Source organism: Cricetulus griseus, chromosome 3 (assembly GCF_003668045.3).
Source record: "Cricetulus griseus strain 17A/GY chromosome 3, alternate assembly CriGri-PICRH-1.0, whole genome shotgun sequence".
Taxonomy (NCBI): Eukaryota; Metazoa; Chordata; class Mammalia; order Rodentia; family Cricetidae; genus Cricetulus; species Cricetulus griseus.
This window is the reverse complement of record NC_048596.1, coordinates 195,064,561-195,083,174: the sequence shown is the minus strand read 5'-3', so window position 1 is coordinate 195,083,174 and position 18,614 is coordinate 195,064,561. Positions and strand designations below refer to the sequence as shown.

The 18,614-nt window shown below is 43.2% G+C and overlaps 1 protein-coding gene across 1 annotated transcript in view; it reads right to left on the bottom strand.

Moving 5' to 3' along the window:
- The window catches only part of Cdh13 (cadherin 13), a 997,178-nt gene that overhangs the window by 873,247 nt on the left and 105,317 nt on the right, over positions 1-18,614 (bottom strand). The window contains 1 exon segment of the mRNA XM_035442709.1: positions 9,711-9,720. Coding sequence (XP_035298600.1) covers positions 9,711-9,720 — 10 coding nt within the window.

Genomic DNA, 18,614 nt, shown 5'->3' with positions numbered 1-18,614 from the left:
ACACCAAGAATTAGCAATTGGACCTCCCTAAGAATGCCTTTCTAGGGAGAAGCTCACTGTATAAAAATTATACGCTTACAAAGGTAATTATACTTCTCTATACCACCTGATTGCCTCATAATAAATAACCACTCACAATATAGTTCTCTGTTGGTGCTGGCATCATCAGAGCCCACCTAGGATGGAAGAAAGGGACTGTCAGCGGGAGCCACTGCAGAACATTCAGTCAGAAACAATGTGGACTATGATTTTTGACAGTTAAAATAGAAGGAGTAGGGCATGAGTTCCATTTGAGATGTTTAGCGCTGGGCATTCAATGGAAACCTCTTGAATTGAGCTAAAGATGAGGAGGGTTCCCACTAGGAGTGTAAGTAATAGCAGTATCCTTCTGAGGGGGCCTTTGTGGTTCTGCCAGGGGTTTCTATTCTTTAATGAGTGTCTCAGGGGCTTCAGCTGACAGAATCCTGACATCCAGAGTCATTCAAAGGACCCAAAGATGCATCTCTTAAAAAAGAGGAGAGAAGAAGCTAGGCACTGTGGTTCACACCTGTAATCTCAGCACACGGGAGGATCAGAACTTCAAGGTCATCCTTGACTACATTGAGTTCCAAACCCTCCTGGGTGACAGGAAAACCTGCCTCTAAATAAATAAAATAAAATCAATGAAGGAATGCAGTCTTCGGTCTAAGCAGCAGCATCCATAAACCATAAAAGGGACTCTGTGAAGGAATGAACGACTGAAGAGTGAATGATGTGAGACCACGTGTGGCCTGCCATCACAGGATCAGAGGACATCATTTGGCAAACAAAATTAACTCCAGATGACTTCCACACTTGTTCATTATTCAGTGCACATTTGCAGAGCACATACACAGGCACCAAACAGGTGGCTAAGCACCTGAATGTGTCCTTGTAATACAGGGCACAGCTTTAGTCATAGAGGAGACATGCTCAACCTCAATGTAGCAGACCCTTCCCTTCCTGCCTTTTCCCTCCAGGAGAATCTTTCTTGGGAACATGGAAGGGAGGGAGCTTCTAGTCGGTAAAGAAGAGGGCTGAGAATGGAGGATTGGTGACATTCCACATTCTAGACGCTGGGTTGTTATTTTAGGGATTTGGTGACATAGGGAACATTTTTCTCCTCCCATGCCTTCCACTGCCTTCCACCCTGGTGACTCCCATCTGACCCTCTCCTCATCCACTCCTCCGTCTCCATTCAGGAAGGGGCAGGTCTCCCATGGACTTGGACAAAGGCATGGCACAATCAAGGATCAAGCTCCTCTTCCTGCATCAAGGCTGGGAACAGGTTCCCTAAAGCCAGCTAAGTGCCAGGGACAGGTCCGGTTCCCACTGCTAAGAGCCTTACAAACAGACCAAGCTATAAAAGTGACATACACATGCAGAGGGCCTAGGTCAGTCGACATGGGAAACTTTTACTCCTGGTGAGATTGGGCTAGCATGCATGCAACTGTCTAAGAACAATGTATTACCATCACAAGTGGCAGAATACCAGTGGGATCTTGACTGATAGTGGGTGATGTCTGTGGTTAAAAAAGGTGTGTGATCAGATTCCAATCAGAAGTGACAAGCAATGGGGATTTGGGGCACAAAATGCATGCTTTCCAAGCAATAATGATAACCTGTTCAAAAGCCTGGCATGTTTGAGAACTAGAGAGAAGGCTGGTACAGGTGCAGCCCCATCCAAATGCCTACATGAAATCTGCAGAGGTCAAGGTCTGTTGGCTCTTTCTCACACAATTACACTGGAGATGTCAAGCTTTGTCCCTGAACTTTAGACAAGCCTGTGCTTGTACACAGAAGATAATTATTTTTCCTGAAAAAAAAAGTCATTAATGTTTTTCAATCACTCCACAGCAGTGACCTGGATGATGAGTGATGAACAGAGAAACCACCCAGGACATTCCCAAGAGACCACTGGTCAGAAAGACATGTACGCATGGGAGCAAAGTGAACAGAGAACTTGCCTCTCCCTCCAGCACCTCTCATCCTTGCAACCAGCACCCATAGCTCAGGGCTTCCAGACTGTACCTGCCTCATGTCCCCCCATGTCCATTGGCATCCCATGGACTTCAGTGCAGCCCAGAGAGCACAGCCAGCCAGGGAGATGGAGAGGAAGAATCTGAGCAGAGAGTCAGACTGCTAACAAGTGGAGAGTTGAGGTTGGCTTGAATCCTTAGAATTACAGACTCCGGGGTTTATTAAATAGCAACCTCTCACATATATTTTCTATTAATTCTCTGTGGTAGCTCCAGCTAGGTTCTGTGCCTGAGAACTGTGTGCATTAGGAGATAATATTTTAGAAATTCATGAACATACTTTGTGCCAAAAAGTGCAAGCTTAAATAATTTTCATTTTATGAAATGTACATAACGATTTTGAGCTAATCCATTCTAATGGCACTGAACTCTTGAAGCCTTGTGAACCGGAGTATTTGGGGAGAAATGGGAGACTTCTACTCATCATCATATTCATCCTCTTTATGCTACCCTGGGGGGAGTGCAGACAGAAATACAGATGAAGGTTAAGTGTGGGTCACTGGGAGAAAAGAGAAATGAGCCGGCCCAGGATGCTCCTGGTGCCCGGTTCCTCTGTTCTGCACCCTGATTCCAGTCCCCATTCCCTCACTTGATGCTGTTGGAATCCACCATCCTTTACAGGCTCCAACTGCCATTTTTCTTTACCTGTAGCCTTAGGACCCATCACGTCCATTTTGCCTGCTAGAGCACAGTAGAAACAGAAACCGTTTTTCTTGTTATCTAATGCTACTATATATTTATATTTTTTTTCTGTTTCAAAAAAACCATAGATATGCTCACATAAGTCAGGAGGAAAGAAAACCTTTTTAGGCATCATTTCCAATTTCACAGCTTTGAATCATTCTTTTCTTTCCTCCCTGTCAAAAGTATGTTCCATTAAGCTCGGGAACCTCACAACTTGGAAAAGCACTAACTTAAACAAATGGAAGTTGTTGAGATATGAGACAAAGGAAGAATATGTTTTTAAAGTGTTTGTGTGACACTTAATCCTGTCTAGATCATAAGCACTTTAGCTCCCAGCTGGCTGGCTCCTTCCCTGTAAATCATCCAGTGTGTGCCTGCCAGAATCAGGTGGCCCCAGACAATGGACAAAGACTTAGCAACTTCCCAGGGTGGAAAGAATGTGAAGTTCTTGTTCACATTGAACCTGGTTTGGAATGCCAAACCTTGGCTAGATCAAGAACATGCTTGGAGCCTCAGCCGTGTTAGGAGAAATGAACCATTGGTATTGAGCTCATCAGATTGCTGTGCAAAGCCACATGGAAATGACTTCTGTGATTTGACCACTCTAGACTCCCAGAGCTCTGTGGCAAGCAAGAGTAGAATGATATGGATTGGGGGTGGGGTGAAAGAGGAACAGTGATGAGCCATAGGTCCTAATGGATGAGTAAGAGTTTACCAGACAAAGAAACAGCATTGTCTCAGTGCACTTGAACCCCATTTCTCAGAAGAGAAAACTGAGGAACACAGAGGCTAAGGAAACTGTTGTACCAGCTGCCAATCACCCTGACTTGGCAGGTTATTCTAAAAGAGGTGGCCAATATGTGCAAAATATACTTAATGCAGCACGTGTGTTAAATACTGAACAAATGATAACTGTTGGCATGATCACACCAGTCCGAACCTGTGAATCAACTTCTCCCTGCCAGGAGGGCATCAGTTTTCACACCCTCTTTTGGGGAAACCTGGGACCTTATCTTTGCCCTGCTCCCTACATTTTGTCTATTTCTAATTTGTAAACAATACCCATTTATCCAACCAATGGGCCAAGTGCCCCAGCAACAAATGGAAACAAGTCACTTTACAAGCCACTTCTCCCAGACCCTTCCCCCAACAGATCTCTTCATCCAACACTAGGAAGTAAGCTGGTGAATGCTCCTTATCTTGAAACCCCCTTTGCTCCTCTGCTTCCAGTCCTCACTCAAGCAGCCCACTCTCTCCAGATAGAACCCTCAGCCATGTATCTTCCAAGTAAGGCAGAAGCCATCCAACTTGCAAGGTCACCTGGCCTTACTCTCAGTTTCAATGCTCACACCCCCTTCCCCATGCTCATGCCACTGCTGCTGCCACAGCCTGAGAGCCATTTAAATGTGTGAAATATTTAACAAGGCAATACAACCAGAGCAAATGCCTACATCTCAGTGAGCTTCCAGAACATGAACATCCCCTAATGGTCAGTCCTGCCACAAGGGATTCCAGCAACATCTAGTTTTAGTTCGGTTCAACTTTCCCCCCATAACTTGAAGTTAGAGACTTTATTCATCTTAGTCATCAGCAAATGTCAGAAAAAATTGGATGGCTGGATAGACAAAGAGCCCAAATGAATAAGGTATAACAATCAGAAGATAGGGACAACATAGTTAAAGTGGTCAATCTAAACTTAAAAGTTTAAAAAAATTTCAGAAAAAAATTTCAAATGTTTCCATCATGAAAGACTAACCTGAGAAAATAATGTTATAGGAAGACATAACATTTGAATGAGATCACCTACTTAGGGACTCCAAATTAGTCCTTTGTGCCCCCTTTCCTAATTCCATCACAACCAACTTCAGTGGCATTCTTTGTTCTCATACATAGAATACAGAGGTCACATCTGGCATGGGCCTCCCTGGTCATACACTAGCAACAGAGAGGAAAGAGAAGTGGATCTGAGCTGCACTCCATGGCCAACTACCATCTGTGACCAGATGTATTTGGGTAAATCCAGCAAAGAGAATACTTTATCAGGTACCCCATGCCAATGTGTATGGACCTCTGTGCATCTGGGAGCCTATGTGTGCATGTACACATACACATCTCTCTCTCTCTCTCTCTCTCTCTCTCTCTCTCTCTCTCTCTCTCTCTCTCAGAAAAGGTCTGTTTTTTAATCATTATATTAGAAAGAACTTAGAAACTCCCTTGCTAACTTGAGTTTCCTCTAAAATACATGATTACTCTCCCGAAATGTCATTTTAATTACAGAAATTCAATAAGAAACCCCAAACACTTTCCCATGTACCCTGTGACAAGCCCTAGTTGAGGTTTGGTCTTTTTATTACTAACAATCAAAGGACACACACTAAATGAGATGGCTTTTGGAGATCGTCATCGGAAGCCTGGCTAGCAGAGGCCTATGGGCAGCTGCTTGGCATTCAGCTGTGTCATCATGAGAGATAGAGCTGTTTAGAAATCTGCATAGATTAATAAATAAGTCTTGATATAAACATATTGATCCGGCTGCCCTGGAGAGAAAACACCCCAGTGCCTCCTTTTGTGCAGAAACTGAGTTCTGCCAGATAAAACTCAGAGTTAGGGAAATAGTCACCTCTCACGAGGGACTTACTCCATCTCCAGGTAATAGGGAGATGCTACAGGTGCATCTTTGACAGAACCACAGTTATCTAACACCCAAAGTTCAGGCCCCAACATGAACTCCATACAGTAAGTTCCCTCATGGTATTCACTCAGTCCTTCACTCAACAATCATGTATTCATTTATTCAACCATGATTATTAATGCAGATCTGTTTCTGCGTGAGATGGATTACCCAGGAGAAGCATGGGATGTTAACATTTATGTGTGAGGACTCTGGGGCAGAGACAGACATGGCAAGTTCTTGTTGAACACTAAATGTAAATCTGGTGTGAGACTCAGGAGTCACTGAGGACTTTGTTCAGTGCTGACAACAGTTTCATGCCCATCCACACGTAGCAACCCACTGGTTGAGTAAAACTCTCTAGTGCTCTCTTTCTTCTCTCTCTCTCTCTCTCTCTCTCTCTCTCTCTCTCTCTCGTTGAGTAAAACTCTCTAGTGCTCTCTTTCTTCTCTCTCTCTCTCTCTCTCTCTCTCTCTCTCTCTCTCTCTCTCTTCATCTCTCCCCTCTGAATGTATATATGTGTATGTGTGTCTGTCTGTATATCTGTCTCTCTGTGTGTCTCTGTGCACATTTCTATATCTCTGCGTGTGTCTGTCTCTGTGTATGTCTATCTGTACACATGGGTTTATCTCTCTGTGTGTCTCTGTCTCTGTGTGTTTATCTGTCTCTCTGTGTGTATGTCACTCTGGTGTATCTGTCTTGTGTGTGTGTGTGTGTGTGTGTGTGTGTGTGTGTGTGTGTGTGTGTCCCAAAAACTAGGTTACACCCTTTGCATCTCTCTTTACAGGTTGAGAAGCCTTCTGTGACTTTGCTGCCTCCCATTCCCTCTCCTCCAAGGCTACAAACCCAGCTGCCTCCAGCCCACCCCCACAATATCTAAGATGACTCTGAATTATAACTTTTTAAAATCTGGTGCCTTTATGTCTTAATGGTATAAAACCACCCCATACCTAGAAACCTGTCAAAGCAAGAAACTGCCTTTGTTCTCCAGAGTTGAAGCTTCTTTCTCTTTGGGACCCCATCACACTGTCCCTGATGGTCATGCCTCCTGATGAGACTCTTGTCATGATGCCATAGATGTCCCAATAAATCTCTGAAGGGTAATTCATCTCTAATCTCTAAGAACCTTCCATCTTTTCTTTTGTGTAGCACAGAGGGTAGGGCTATTCTGTCATCCCTAGTTGCCATCCTTGTGGCCATTACTTGTCTATTAGTTTAAGGACACTTGGAAGAGTCATGGAATGCTGGGTAGATAAGGAACACAAGATAGCATCTAACCAAGTGACTCGCATTTCCTCATTCACTATTTCACAAAAGAAAGGTTTTGTGGAACTCCAACCTATGAAGAGGATGGAAGAGGGAAGCCCCTGGCTGAACAGAGTACAGGGTACCTACCATTGGACCACAGGCTCCCATCTCAGCTACCTGAACAGCTACTGAGAGAGACCCACAGAATCAGGGGTTCCTTGAGACATGAGTCAATGACAAGCTTACAAATCTGATAGTCTTCCCAAGGTCACAGAGCTGAGAAAGACACAGTTTGGCTTGGCCTTCACGTCTGTCCCTGATATCTCAGTACACTGACATTTTGGCAGGAGGAATTATTTGGGAAAAGAGAGTTATGTTGCATGGTATAGTTTGAATATAAAATGTCCCCCATAGGCTCATGTGTTTGGATACTTGGCAGCTAGCTGGTGGCTCTTCTTGGGAAGGTTATGGAACCTTTAGGAGTTGGAGCCTTGCTGGACGAAGGACGTACATCACTGGGATGGGTCTTGGGTTTACTACCTGGACACACTTGTTATTCTCTAGCTCTGCTTCCTGAGTGCAGGAACAATGTGATGAGGCAAATTCCCACCCGTACTGTCATGTGTTCCCTACCATCATGGACTCTATCCCTCTGGAACTGAAGCCAAAATAAGCCCTTTCTCCTGTAAGCTATTTTTTGTCAGGATATTTTATCATAACAACAGGAAAGAAAGTAACTCAGAAGTCTTAAATTTGAGAAACAGTGGGGACAGCTACATGCCGGTACCCATGAAACATGAAGTCTGCAGCTAGCAACAGAACTACATGAACTCCTTAGTGTGGGAGCTCTCATATCAGGGAGGATAAATAATGACCAACACAAAACAAAAGTCCCTCAGCTACAAAGAAGAACCAAAGAAGAGATGTTGAGAGGGTCAGGGGTAAATATTGGGGATATTTTATTCAGATGAAAGGTTTGGGCATTGTTTTGAGATGGGGTTTATATTTGCTTTGAATTATGCCAATGTAGGCCATCCATGGGGGAGACTGACCCAAGATGCCAGCCCCTTCCTTTGGACCAGTTTTTCCTTTATCTATCCATGGCTCTTCTGTGTCTCAGCCTCAGGAGGGAGAAATGTGATATGTGAAGCCTATGTTTCCTGTTCCTAAGGGATATTATTACAGTTTCAAGAATTTAATGAGCCAATTTTAAACACCAATTTAAAAAATGAAATTATTGGCACTAATAATTAAATAACCTTAAAGCAGCAAATACCCAAAATGCATCACTCTAATTATATTTCTATATTTCCTCTCTGTGCTCATGACATTATTTGCAGATATTAGATCCATATGGCAGAAATACTGTAATGGGGTGCAGCCACATAGCTTGTTTTTGACTACAAACCAAAGTCCTTGGGCCTGCTAGGCAAGCACTCTACCACTGAGCCACACAACCACACATCTCCCCCCAGCTCTGCATGCAGTGATGCTTCATTGGCAGCTTGCAATCAACCCTGTGGGAATATTTATTCTATGGAAATAGGCATAGACTACAAACCAGTGCTTGCAGATCCCTGGTAAGAGATGTCTAGACTCCCCAGAACTCCAAATCATGCCTCTAGTCCAGGCAAGGCTTGGGTGGATTTTCCCAGGTAGATTTCCAGTTCTGTGCTCAACGAGTTCCGTTTTGTTTGATTTTTGTTTGTTTGTCTGTTTTGTTTTTTACCCTCGCTTTGGGAAATGTTGGCACAGGTATTAAGGTCAGAGATTGAAACCATTTTGTGTCCCATTAGCAGACAGGGTTGACAAGATGGTTCAGTGTTAAGAACACTTGCCACTCTTGCAGAGGACCAGGGTTCAGTTCCCAGTGTCTACACAACCACCTGTAACTACAGCTCCAGGAGACTTTATGCCCTCTGCCCTTATTCCAGACGCCTGTATTCATGTGGTACACATAAATTCATACAAGCATGCAAACATATATTCATAAAAATAAACATTTGGAGTGCATCATGTTGTTTCAGAAGGCCCATGTTCAATGTTCAGTTCCCAACAGTTCATAAACAACTGTAACTCTACCTCCAGGGAGTTCCAACACATGCACATGCACATGCACACAAACACACATACACGTAATTAAAAATAAAATGAATATTAGAGTTGTAACAGCCAATCAGAAAATGTGCGTGTGTTTATCAAAACCAGGTACTGGAGAAGCCATTGAGACACACAGATGGCACAGGAGAATGTCCTTGGAACTTGGCAGGTAGGGCATCGAGAGAGGGAGGGTGGAACAGGGCACAAGGCACTACAGCAAAGAGGAGAGAAAACTTCCTTTCTGGATCCTGCCTTTTATCCTTTATTGCCAAGGTCTTTGCACAGGGATTGACAGTCCCGAGAAATCAGTTATTAGCTCTATTACATCTGTAGTTATTATTCTATTCATTGTGCTCACACCTCGGGCCATCCTATTTACATAATGAGAAAGAGTATCTGTTGGAGAGGAGGGGTGTGTGTGTTGATTGTCACCAGCCTGCCTTGTTAGTTGACACAGTAAATAACATTCACATCCCGGCCTGTGGCTCTAGGGGATGTTCTGTTAATTTTAGTTATCATCTTGTTTTCCCCCAATTTGGTTGGGGAGCTTTTCACAGAGCCTTTCAGATGAAGAGACAGGCATTATTTCATGGTACTTTAGCCACTATGTTTCTGGGAGATGAACGTGACCAATCAGCTCCCCAGCTGAGTGACGCTGGCACATCCACAGCTTTCTGTGCATTTTGACCTGAGAGTGTTTCCCCCAGCTCATGTGTGGGCGGGCTCAGATTTCTCCTCCACTCAGCAACCCTGCCTACTGATAAACTTGAAAAGTTCAGCCGGAGCGAGCCACAAAATGTATAGGAATAGATGTCAGGTGAAAAGGTAGGGTTCCTTGTTCTAAAAGCAGGAAGAGAGTTTTGGCTTTTCCCGTTTGTTTCTCAACTCACTGTGGAGTTCTTATTTGCTACATGGAAAATCAAAGGATGAAAACCGACCCTCTCAGGCACTGGGTGCTCTCTCCTGTGGTAAACTCATACGTGTTAACCTTTCTAGTCTCAGAGTTCTGGCCTATGCTGGAGGAAGGGGCTGGGACATTGGGCTGGATGAAGGAATGGGTGGCCAATAACCTGTGTCAGGAAAGCAGTGCAGCCTGGGATATGAAGTCAAAGACGCCAGCTCACACATTGTTGTTCCATTGATACAACATATTTTAAAATACATTAGGAATTTCAAGTTGATGACCATTGAACATCAATACTATAAAATACAGGTGTGTCTTATGAACACAGGGCATCATGCAATGTTCCCCATCCATGAAGCTATCTTTAACTATAAACTTGCCTGTGTTATGTGACATGGTGGCAGTTGACACACACACCACATTTATGTAACAAACAGTATGTGCTAAAGATTGCAAGTACCAGAAAGGAAGAAGGAAGTGCAGTAAGAGGGTGGGGAGGGACCGGACTGAGGAGACAACTGGTCGCGTGTTTTTGCAGATAGCTGGTGGCTGCCCTGCATCTCACCCCTGCTATAGCCTGGTTTCTATATCTAAATGAGTAATATGTGAAGGCACTTGTTTTAAGTGACCAGTCATAGCATTAAAAGTTCTTGCTAAATATTTACTAAACACATGTTCTCAGCCGTAAATAAAATGTAGACATCCAAGTCTTTCCCTCTGTGTTGGGAAGAAGACACAGATTAAGCCAAGCCCTTGATTCTGAGTGTTAAGAAGCCCCAAGTGGACTTAGGGGAGAATGGATCATACTGTTCTGCCCAACCCCTATCGGCTGGAAGTGTTCTTTCAGATTTTTTTCTTTCTTCTCATTATCATGAAAACAACAGTATGTCATGTAAAGTCTTCCCTCTGTGTCTGAGACCCCTTAACACAACAGTGAGAAAGAAAATGAGCTCAGCTTTCAGGCAATTCCTGGACTGCAGCTTCTGTTTCCTGCTGGGTAGTTAGAATGTAACATATAGCTGGAGGTGGTTCTGTCTTCTCCTATAGAGTCCATACAAGGAAAATCCAGCAAGATGCCCAGGAACAGACAGAACACCACAAAATGCAAGAAAAATTTGGAGTCTGACATTAATACACCCTTGGGCTGAGATCTATGAGGCTGGCTTTCCAAAAACAGATTAAAGAACAGACATCCTTCCTGGATGTTCAGGAAAGTTCTGGTCATTTAGATCAAGACCAAGCTTGTTTACTTAGCAAGAAATATATTTTTATTTCTGGCCAGAGATTCTCCCCACCATCTGCTTCCTGATTTCTGTCTACCACTGACCACCAAATACCAATGCCTGGGGAATTACTCTCCACTCACCCCATGCAACCGTGACTTCCAGAAACCACAGAGCAGCAGACATTTAAAGTTAGTGCCTTCTGTCAGTATAACCCTTTCATGAACAGTGGGCTGAAAGGGGTTGTTGGGGATTCTCAGCCCAAGGCTATCTCTTCCATGGTGTCTAAGTAGGAAGCTGGCAACCTTTAGTTCCATGTCCCCAGGGACAAGGAACCCTCACCCTATCATACATACATTCTTATAGTCACTGGAAAGTAACATCATTCAGAAGTTTCCATGGATCTGTTTGTGTGTCTTCTGGGATAGAGATGAGGGGATGAGGGGGTGAGGGGAAAGGGGAATGACAAAAGAGTGGGAAGAAAGGGATCTCTGCAAGGCTTAACTTACACACAAAGAATTTCAGTGTATTAAACTTAAGAGGTGCTCTATCTGCTGGGTGAGAGCCACACACTAGAAAGTCCATATAGCATGGCCTGATGTGAATGATGCAGAAAGGAGACAGTGGTGACCAACAAAGGCATCTAAAGTCTATATAGGACTCACAGCAGTTTGGCCTTTGAGAAGGAATTGGCTATTATTATTCTACTTCCTGGAGGTTCTCTGGGTAACTGATTTGCTACACAACAATGGACCAATGTGTCTCACTTGTGTGCACTGTACAATCACTGACCATTGGGGGGTGATCTCTTTCATCTGTCCCTTATTTGTTTTCTAGCAGCTGTGTCACACTGCTGACTCATTTTGAGGTCACAAACCAAGGGAAACAAAACAACAAAAACCAAAGCAGTCCAGATTCTTGTTCACAGAGAATCAAAGTTCAATTCACAGAACTGCCTCTCCACTCATGACCACCGAGAGTTACTCAGGGACCATTTTCCCTGACAAATTGCACACACAATTAAGGGCAGGAACCATTATCTTGTCCTTGGAGTGAAAAGAAAAGGAGTGAAACATGCTCTACTTAGCGAATTCATTGCCTTGCACAGCAAAGGTCTCTTCCGGATAGGAACATGGGCAGGCTACAATAATGAGAGTCATTTCCTGCAGACTTGTGGATCCAGTCTCTTTTCTTAGCAGTTGTACGTCACACTGTGGAAAAGCAGCCAGGCCTTTGGCAGAGTCCCTGTCTGTGACATTAAAAAGCTAGTGAGTCACATAGGACAGTCCAGCTTCTGGGTCAGATGGCAGTGGGGGGGGGCAGGGTTAAAGAGGACACAGAAAAAATCCTAGACCCACAGAAAACATTTCATCTGGACTTTTCTGCATCTGAGAAATACAAGAAAAGTCTGCAGACCCAATGGCATAGTAAAATGCTTGCTGTGCAAGAATGAAGACCTGAGTTTGAATGCCCAGCACCCCTGTTTTAAAACTGCTGAACATATAGCACAGGGTTGTAATCCCAACACCAGGGAGCAGAGACAGAAGGTTCCTAGGGGCCTGCTGGCCCACTAGCCAAGCCAAATCAGCCATCTTCAGGTACCACTGAGAGAGATTCGGTCTTCGAAAATAAGGCAGATGGCTCCTGAGGGACAATGCCCAACAATGAACATTGATCTCTACTTGTATCTCCATAAGCCCACACATACGCATACACATTCTCTCTCTCTCTCTCTCACACACACAGGAGGGGGTGGGAGAGAGAGGAGGGTGGGGAACAAACAGAATATTGTTAGTTATTTGTTAGTTATACCTTGTCATCCTCGGGGAGAAGATCCAAGTAGAAAAGGCAGTCTCAATGGTTTTCAGGATTCCTATTCTGCTATTCCTAAGTCCCCAGAGTAGACTCATATCCACATCACGAAGACATTCAAAAATATAACAATACCTTAGAGACTCTAATCTATAAATGAACTCAAAACCTCTAAGATTTCTGCTTAAACAGCTAAGCCTTGCTTAGTTAACACTGAGGCAATGATTCTCAAACTGTAACCAGCAGAGTCACCAGTGACGCCTTACAGGGTCCCATGTTCTTCAGCATTTCCAATGCAATGAGTTCTGAAGATGAATGATGATGTATATTCCTTACAGATATGTAAAGATACTTCAGGGTTTCCTGATACTGCTGATCTAGGCCCCACTTTGAAATTCACTCTGCCCAAAAAATAAATACTTCTCTTCATAGCTGAAGAAAAAAGATAGCCCTTTCCTTACCTGAATGCTGCATAAGGAGAACATAGAGGCGCCTGAGGGGGGAGTCCTCCAGCTCTGCTGTCTAACAGGCCTCCTGGGAATCTTGGTAAATTTAGATCCCAGTTTAAGAGGTTTTTTTTGGCGGGGAGACCATTTTTTCTGCCCACTCCCAGGTGATGTTGTGGGTGCTTCTCTGAGATCCATCACAGATTCCATCACTTGTCATCTGAGGGTAGGTCACTCTTCCACAGCACAACATTTCATTCTGCTTATGCAGCCTGTGCTACAAGCTAAGGGCCTTGTGTAGAGGAAGCATATTTTCAATTCCAAAACAATTATGTTTTTGATCAGAAAGTCCTTTGCAGAGAAGAAGGTTATATGTTGGATTGTGGATATAGCTCAATGGAAGAGTGCTTACCTAGCATGCCCAGAGCCTGGGCTCTGTCCACAGAGCTGCATAAAAATGGGTATGGTGAGACACACCCGTAATTCCAGCACTTGAAAGGAGGAAGCAGGTAGACTAGGAGTTCATGATGATCCATGTGAATATAGAAAGTTTGAGCCTAAATTGGGCTACATGATACCTTGCCAATAAATAGGTACATAGATAGATAGATGATGGATGATTGATAGATAACAAATAGATAATAGCTAGATGATAGATGGTTAATAGATTGGTGATAGAGCTATATAAATGATACAGTACTGACAGACAAATATGCATACATTCATGAAAAAACTCATCACTTAAGATTAGTGAATTAATTTTATCCAGTCTGTCTCTTTGCATTTAAAATAAAAAAGTATTATTTGATAATGCAACTTTACTCAGAAATGAAAATTTACAACAGTGAAAAAGTCCTATTTCTGCTAAAGTAACACTACCTTTTAAAGTGGTGGGAAGTCTTTGGTCCTTATTTCCAGCAGCTGGTTTGAGAAGAATCATGAATTCCTAAGGCTTTTCTCCCTACCAATAAGAAGAGGACATTCTCTACTTTCAATGATATGAACTCTCCAATTTCACCTAGATTTTAAAGAACGTGTCAAAGTACCATTCTACCATAGTTTTTCTGTCAACTTGACATTTCTAGGAAAAGGGAACCTCAGTTGAGGAATTGCTTCCATCATATTGGCCTGTACCCATAACACTGTGGTACTTTCTCTTTCTTTCTTTCTTTCTTTCTTTCTTTCTTTCTTTCTTTCTTTCTTTCTTTCTTTCTTTCTTTCTCATCCTGGCAGCAGTCTCCCCTTCCTCCTCTCCACCTACCTCCTCTCTGCCCAACCCTCTATCCACTCCTCTTCTATTTCTATTTAGAAAAAGGGAGGCCTTCTACAGATAGCAACAAAACACGACATATCAAAGTATAGTAAGACTAAGCACCCCTCCTTGTATTAAGTCTGGGCAAGGCAATGCAGTACGAGGAATAGGGTCTCAAAAGCCTGAAAAAGAGTCAGAGACAGCCCCTGCTCCCTCTGTTAGGAGTCCCGCAACAAGACCAAACTACACAACTGCCTCATATATGCAGAGTACCTAGGTCAGTCCCATACAGGCTTCCTGGTTGTTGTTTCAGTAACTGTGAGCCCCTATGAGCCCAGGTTAGTTGATTCTGTGAGTTTTTATTGTGCTGTCCTTGACCCCTCTGGCTTCTGCAATCCCAATCAAAAAGATATGTATGATTTTCTTGATTGTTAACTGATATAGGATAGCTTAGACCATTTTGGGTGGTACCATCCTCATGAAAGTAGCGTGGGGGTATAAAAATGTTAACTGAACATGAACCTGGAAGCAAGCCAGTAAGCCACTTTCTTTCATAGTTCCTGCCTTTGCTTCTGCTTGAGTTCCTTCTCTGACACCCCTCAGCAATGATGTGTAACCTACAAGATGAAATAAAGCCATTCCTTCCTGAGTTGGTTTTAGACATGGTACTTTATCACAGCAACAGAAAAGCAAACTAGAACGAACACATTCACTTTTAAGATGACTGAAGAATATAGATACACATGTACAAATGCATGTAAGTACATGTATATGGATGGATGGATGTATATATAAATATATCTTGCCCTCCTGTGTTGACAGTTATGTTTAAAAGTAGTTAATGCTAACAATAGTATAATTAAGCCTGTGAATGGATACACTTTGGTGGTATTATCAAATGTTTCCACAGTTTAGGGAAACAGTTGGCAGTATCCATGAGAAACCCAACAGTTGCTATCTGACTTGGCAATCTTACCTTGCAAAATTACTTTCTGGAAGTAAAATAATATAGGACTGCATTGAAGCCTAGCAGTTTCACACTCCAAGAAAATCCAGGAGCAAGATATATGCTTTTTAATCCGGGAATGGCTGCTAACCTTGTGGTTTTTTAATGTATCTAAGTGTCACTCTTATGAAGATGGGATTGCATATACAAAGGCCTAGGCACAAAGAAGAAGATGCTGGAGATGGGCTTTAGTGATCATTTGTAATAGGACCACAGAGAACATCCCAAGAAAATGAGTCGGAGCTGTGGATCTATCAGGGGAGTTGTCTTAGCCAATCACAGCTTCTGCTTTTGTTTCTAAGTTCTATGAAATACAGATGTGAATGTCAGAGATTCTGGGGCTGGAGAGATGATTCTGCAGTTAAGGATGTTTGCTGGTCTTGCAGAGGGCCTGAGTTTAAATCCTACTACCCATGCCAGGTGGCTCATGACTGCCTGAAACTCCAATTCCAAGGGATTCAGTGTCCTTTTCTGGCCTCCACTGTCATGGCTTACTAATGTACAGACACACACACACACACACACACACACACACACACACACACACACACACACACAATCCACAATCTCTTTTGAAAGTAAGATAATGGAACTTGAATCTGGGCTCTACCCCTTTGCAATGTTCTACTGTCAGATACTGCATCTCTCATCTTATTTTTTTTCTTTCTCATTGCTCTGTTCACATCCAACATTGTCAATGAGATACAGAGCTACTTGGGGATCTTGTAAGTCAACCCTGCTTGGTAGATTAGAGTACATAGTGACTTCTTGTCACAACCAAACACCCAATGAGGGAACTTAAGGTAGAAAGATTTAGTTAGGGCTTAGAATGCAAGGAGCTATAGTCCTTCCTGGTATGGAAGGCATGGAAACAGGAACATGAGGTGGCTGATCACATTGTGCCTACAGTTAGGAAGCAGAAAGCAGACAGGAAGTGGGGCTGGACTATCAAAATCAAGACCCATTTTTAGTAATCTACTTCCTCTATTGCGGTTCTGCCTCCTAAAGATTCCATAACCTTCCAAACAACACCACCAGCTAGGGACCAAGTGTTCAAACATGTGGGTCAGGTTGGGGCAGGGGCACGGGTCATTTCACATTCAAACCAAAGCCAACTGATACAATTGGACATTCCCACAAGTTGCTATTTTACAGCCTCTGCACGTTGGGCAAATGATCTAGGGAGCCTGTGCCTCAGTTTCCTCTTCAATACTTTAAGGAGATAAATACCCATAAAACAGATTATAAAGTATTCAGAGGCATTTACCTTGTCACCTCCCACACAGGCAGCATTCAATTGCAGCTATTACTGTCTGTCTATCCAAGAGTCCTAGGGAGGGGAGCTTCCATTTTTCTCCCTGCTGTATGGATTGAGGAAGCAAAGAACCCAACATTCTAGAATGCAGCCTAGAGATTTATGCCTGAAAAGAGAGGAGTGTGACGCTTGGATAGATCGACCAGCGCAGCTGTGGTCAGTTCATCCACTCCTAGGTTTAGAAAAATCACTAGGAGCCAGTGAAGTTACCCCTCCCAAGTACAAACTACCGCCACCCACAGATAGGTGGACACAGTGCTTCATTCTTGGTAGAGTAGGAAGTGTGGCTTGTGAAAAATGACTTCAAGGGGGAAGAAATTAGAGCCCAGACAGACACCATTTTTCAGTGTTCACTATAATTACCAGTACAACAGTCAGCCTTTTGCTTTGCTTTGGGGATTGGTCCAACTGGTTAGTTGGCTTCTGTTTCAAGAGGTAGCTGCATTCTCTAAAAAGCAGAGCAGGGAGGGTGCTGTGTTGTCCTGTCAATTGACATCATATGAACAAGTAAGAACCCCAAGTAACGGGTCGGGGAGACTCAGCATTTCCTGAGACAGGAGGTTCTCTTATTCCCATTGAGAAATAGCCAGAAAGAGCTGGAGATATGGTTCTGTCACTAAGTCTTGCCACAAAAGCCTGGCGACATGAGTTCAATCTTCAGAATCCACACAATAAAAGCTGGACATGGTGCGTGCTTCTAACCCCAGCACTGAGGAGACAGAGACAGCCAGATCCCTGGAGCTCACTCACCAGCAAGCCTAGCCCACTCATCATGTTCCAGTGAGATCTTATCTCACAGGATCTAGAAAAACAGTGCATGAGGAATACACTCTGCCACTCTGCCCTACACACACACACACACACACACACACACACACACACACACACACACACACAAGAAACCCATGCTGCAAAGATGGATTCTCATTTGTCCATTATTTTCTCTAACATCTAAAAGGAATATTTCTCTAAAGTCTAAGGGGTGACTAATGTGTGCTAGAGGGACACATTAATATATGACTCTAAGAACTTCAAAAATCTATGCACAGACAAGATATGCACCTGAAAAGCTGGGTCATTAAAAATATCCTATATTTATGAATTAAAATGTTTTTCTTTTGAGAACAAGTGCATAGGCAGATTGTGTTCTATTGAAGTTTTGGAAGAGAATCTTAGAGGAGGAGTATGAGACCATTCCCAGGGAGGAATACAACTCAACAGGTTTTCTACATTCTTCTGGTTTATGCTGGCTGAAGAAAAGAATGCCCAGCCAGCTTTTGGGTGTGTGCTTTAAATTGTGTAAATGAATCAAAGATGTGTCTGTCCTTTATCTAGATGAAAAAAATCTATTCATACTGGAACAATGTTCCCAAACTTTCCAAATAATGCCTTCAAAAATACTTGCAGTAAGCAGGAGTCCCCAGTTATTAAAATGCTCACTATGGCTCAAAACAAGTTTTTGCTCAGAAGATAAAGGCACACAGCATGCATTGGGCAATAAACTTTTAATTTCATTTTTTTTCTTTAAAGAAGAAATGGGACTAAGAAAATGTAAATGGGGGCTGGAGAGATGGCTCAGTGAGTAAAATGCTCACAGTAGAAGCACAATGACCTGAGTTTGGTTGCCCAGAACCCATGTAAAACTAGCCATTGTTTACCCACTGCCAACCCTACCAGGCTCCATGGACAGTTCTGACACAGTGGTCACACAGATGGCCCCGTTAAATTAAATGGGTCACAAAACCAAAGCAGAAGTCATGACTCTGGAGAAGGGACTTGGGTGGAGGACACAGAATTGACAGGGTGGAGGAAGATGAGAGATGGAGAAGCAGGAATGTATGAAACTGCCAAAGGATAACTTTAATTAATTGTCTTAAAAAGTTGAGCATTACAGAA